Below are 1,789 nucleotides of genomic sequence, written 5' to 3' on the forward strand. Positions count from 1 at the left end.
GGGTCCGCGAAGTGCCGCGCCGTGAAGTCGTCCGTCGACCGGAACACGTACTCGACCAGCACGACAACGCTGAGGATGAAGGCGCCGTGGAAGCGCAGCGAGGCAAAACGTGCACCACGTGCGCCACGGATCTTGCGGTGGTCCTTGCGCTTCCACCACTGCTCCGGCCAAAACACGGTCATGGCCCGGTGTGGGTGTGGGTGCGGTGCTGGTGGCGACTGACGTGTGCACGGGTAGCACTGCGTGTCTGAGTGTGCGTCTGCGTGTAGGCAGTGGCCTGCTCCATGACCGCCCGTTCATGCGCTCCGAGGCGGGAGGGGGTGGGCAACAGGAAAGTGCGGCCGTAGAGAGTCGCAGCTGGGAGCACAAGAGTGTATTAAAGGAGTGGAGATGCCAGGGGTGCAAGGTGTTGCGCAGGTGGGGGGAGGTCGTCTGAAGGGAGAAGAGTGCGAGGTTAGGGCATTTCGCAGTCGCGCGTGTAAATGGTGGCCCAGGGGGTGGGCGTTGGGTGGGAGGAAGTGGCAGAGTGGTGGGGATGCTTGTGTGCGTTGACCCGCGCGTAGGCACATCGAACACGGAGAGGCGGTTACGGGCCATCCCACGTGACGCCGCATCCGAGGCACGTGCTGTGTGCTGAGCAGGAGCCGTTGTTTAGTGTGTGCACCCCCGGCTGAGGGACACGATGAGGAGAGAGCGAGCACAAATCACGCAAAGACAGGTGAAAGCTAAGAGGGAGGTCGTGTAAAGCTTGGATTTCCTGCGCCGAGCTCCAGTAGACGTCGGCGTATGGAGAAGAGGTGGGCGGGCCTTGTGCTTGTGCTGGCGTGTCTGCAGGTTTAGGGTGGTGTTTTTTTTTTTTTGGGGGGGGGGGAGTGCATGTACATGTATATCGTGTATGTTGCCACGCACGCACACGCTCTGGCTCACCTGCAGACACGCTCAGTCTGTCGCGTACACCAAACGCGTGCACAGTGGGTACACGCGCCGCATATAAATATATAAGGCATCAGAGGACAAAGAAAACAGAAGAAATGAAGGGAAGCAAGTAGGTACCCGTGCCTGGGGATCTCTTGTAGCGGCAGAGGGGACGTTGGGAGGAAAGGGTGTGGGTGGTGTCGGCGGTCGTGGTGGTGGGGGCTGCGCGTGTGAGTGTGCGCATCGGCACGGCAGGCACAGAAGCCCACGAACACAGGGGCGTGAGAGCACACCTACGCACCTCCTCCTTCAGCAAGCAGCGGCGCTCGCGGAAAAAAAAGAAAAAAAAACTATAGAACTGTGTTGAAATAGGGAAGGGAGGCTAAAGAGCCGGGGTGTGTACGCCCAGCTGTGAGAGAGAGGTAAGCCGCAACATCTGCTCCTTACTTATTGTGATCGACCTTCAGGCCAGGGTCGCCCTTCTTCCAGTTCGCGGGGCACACCTCGCCGTGCTTCTCCACGAACTGAAAAGCCTCCAGCAGGCGCAGAACCTCCTCCACGTTGCGGCCCACCGGCATGTCGTTGACGGTGATCTGGCGCACCATGCCATTGGGGTCGATGATGAAGAGACCGCGGTAGGCCACGCCCTGTTTCTCCTCCAGCACGCCGTAGGCACGAGCGATGCTCTTGGTCTTGTCGGCCAGCATTGGAATCGCCATGGCGCCGAGGCCTCCCTTCTTGCGGTCCTGCAGCGTCCACTGCAGGTGCGCGTACTCGCTGTCCATGGAGCACGCGAGGACCTCGCAGTTGAGCTCGTTGAAGCGACTCACGTTTTCGGAGAACGCGATGATCTCTGTCGGGCACACGAAGGTGA

The 1,789-nt window shown here is 60.3% G+C and overlaps 2 protein-coding genes across 3 annotated transcripts; both read right to left on the bottom strand.

Moving 5' to 3' along the window:
* Positions 1–2: 2 nt before the first annotated feature.
* LDBPK_151100 lies at positions 3–182 on the bottom strand (the record flags this gene model as incomplete). Of its 2 annotated transcripts, none has more annotated exons than XM_003859584.1 (1): positions 3–182. In XM_003859584.1, a coding segment is annotated over one exon (180 nt), but the record flags the coding sequence as incomplete, so codon positions are not given. The 2 variants fall into 2 exon arrangements, with proteins under 2 accessions (XP_003859632.1, XP_003859633.1); XM_003859585.1 differs by having other exon boundaries at positions 6–182.
* A 1,176-nt stretch (positions 183–1,358) lies between these two features.
* LDBPK_151120 (tryparedoxin peroxidase) lies at positions 1,359–1,700 on the bottom strand (the record flags this gene model as incomplete). The annotated part of the gene is made up of 1 exon (XM_003859586.1): positions 1,359–1,700. One exon carries the CDS (start codon positions 1,698–1,700, stop codon positions 1,359–1,361), a length of 342 nt encoding a protein of 113 aa, XP_003859634.1.
* Between the last annotated feature and the right edge of the window lie 89 nt (positions 1,701–1,789).

Source organism: Leishmania donovani, chromosome 15 (assembly GCF_000227135.1).
Source record: "Leishmania donovani BPK282A1 complete genome, chromosome 15".
NCBI classification, from domain to species: Eukaryota; Euglenozoa; class Kinetoplastea; order Trypanosomatida; family Trypanosomatidae; genus Leishmania; species Leishmania donovani.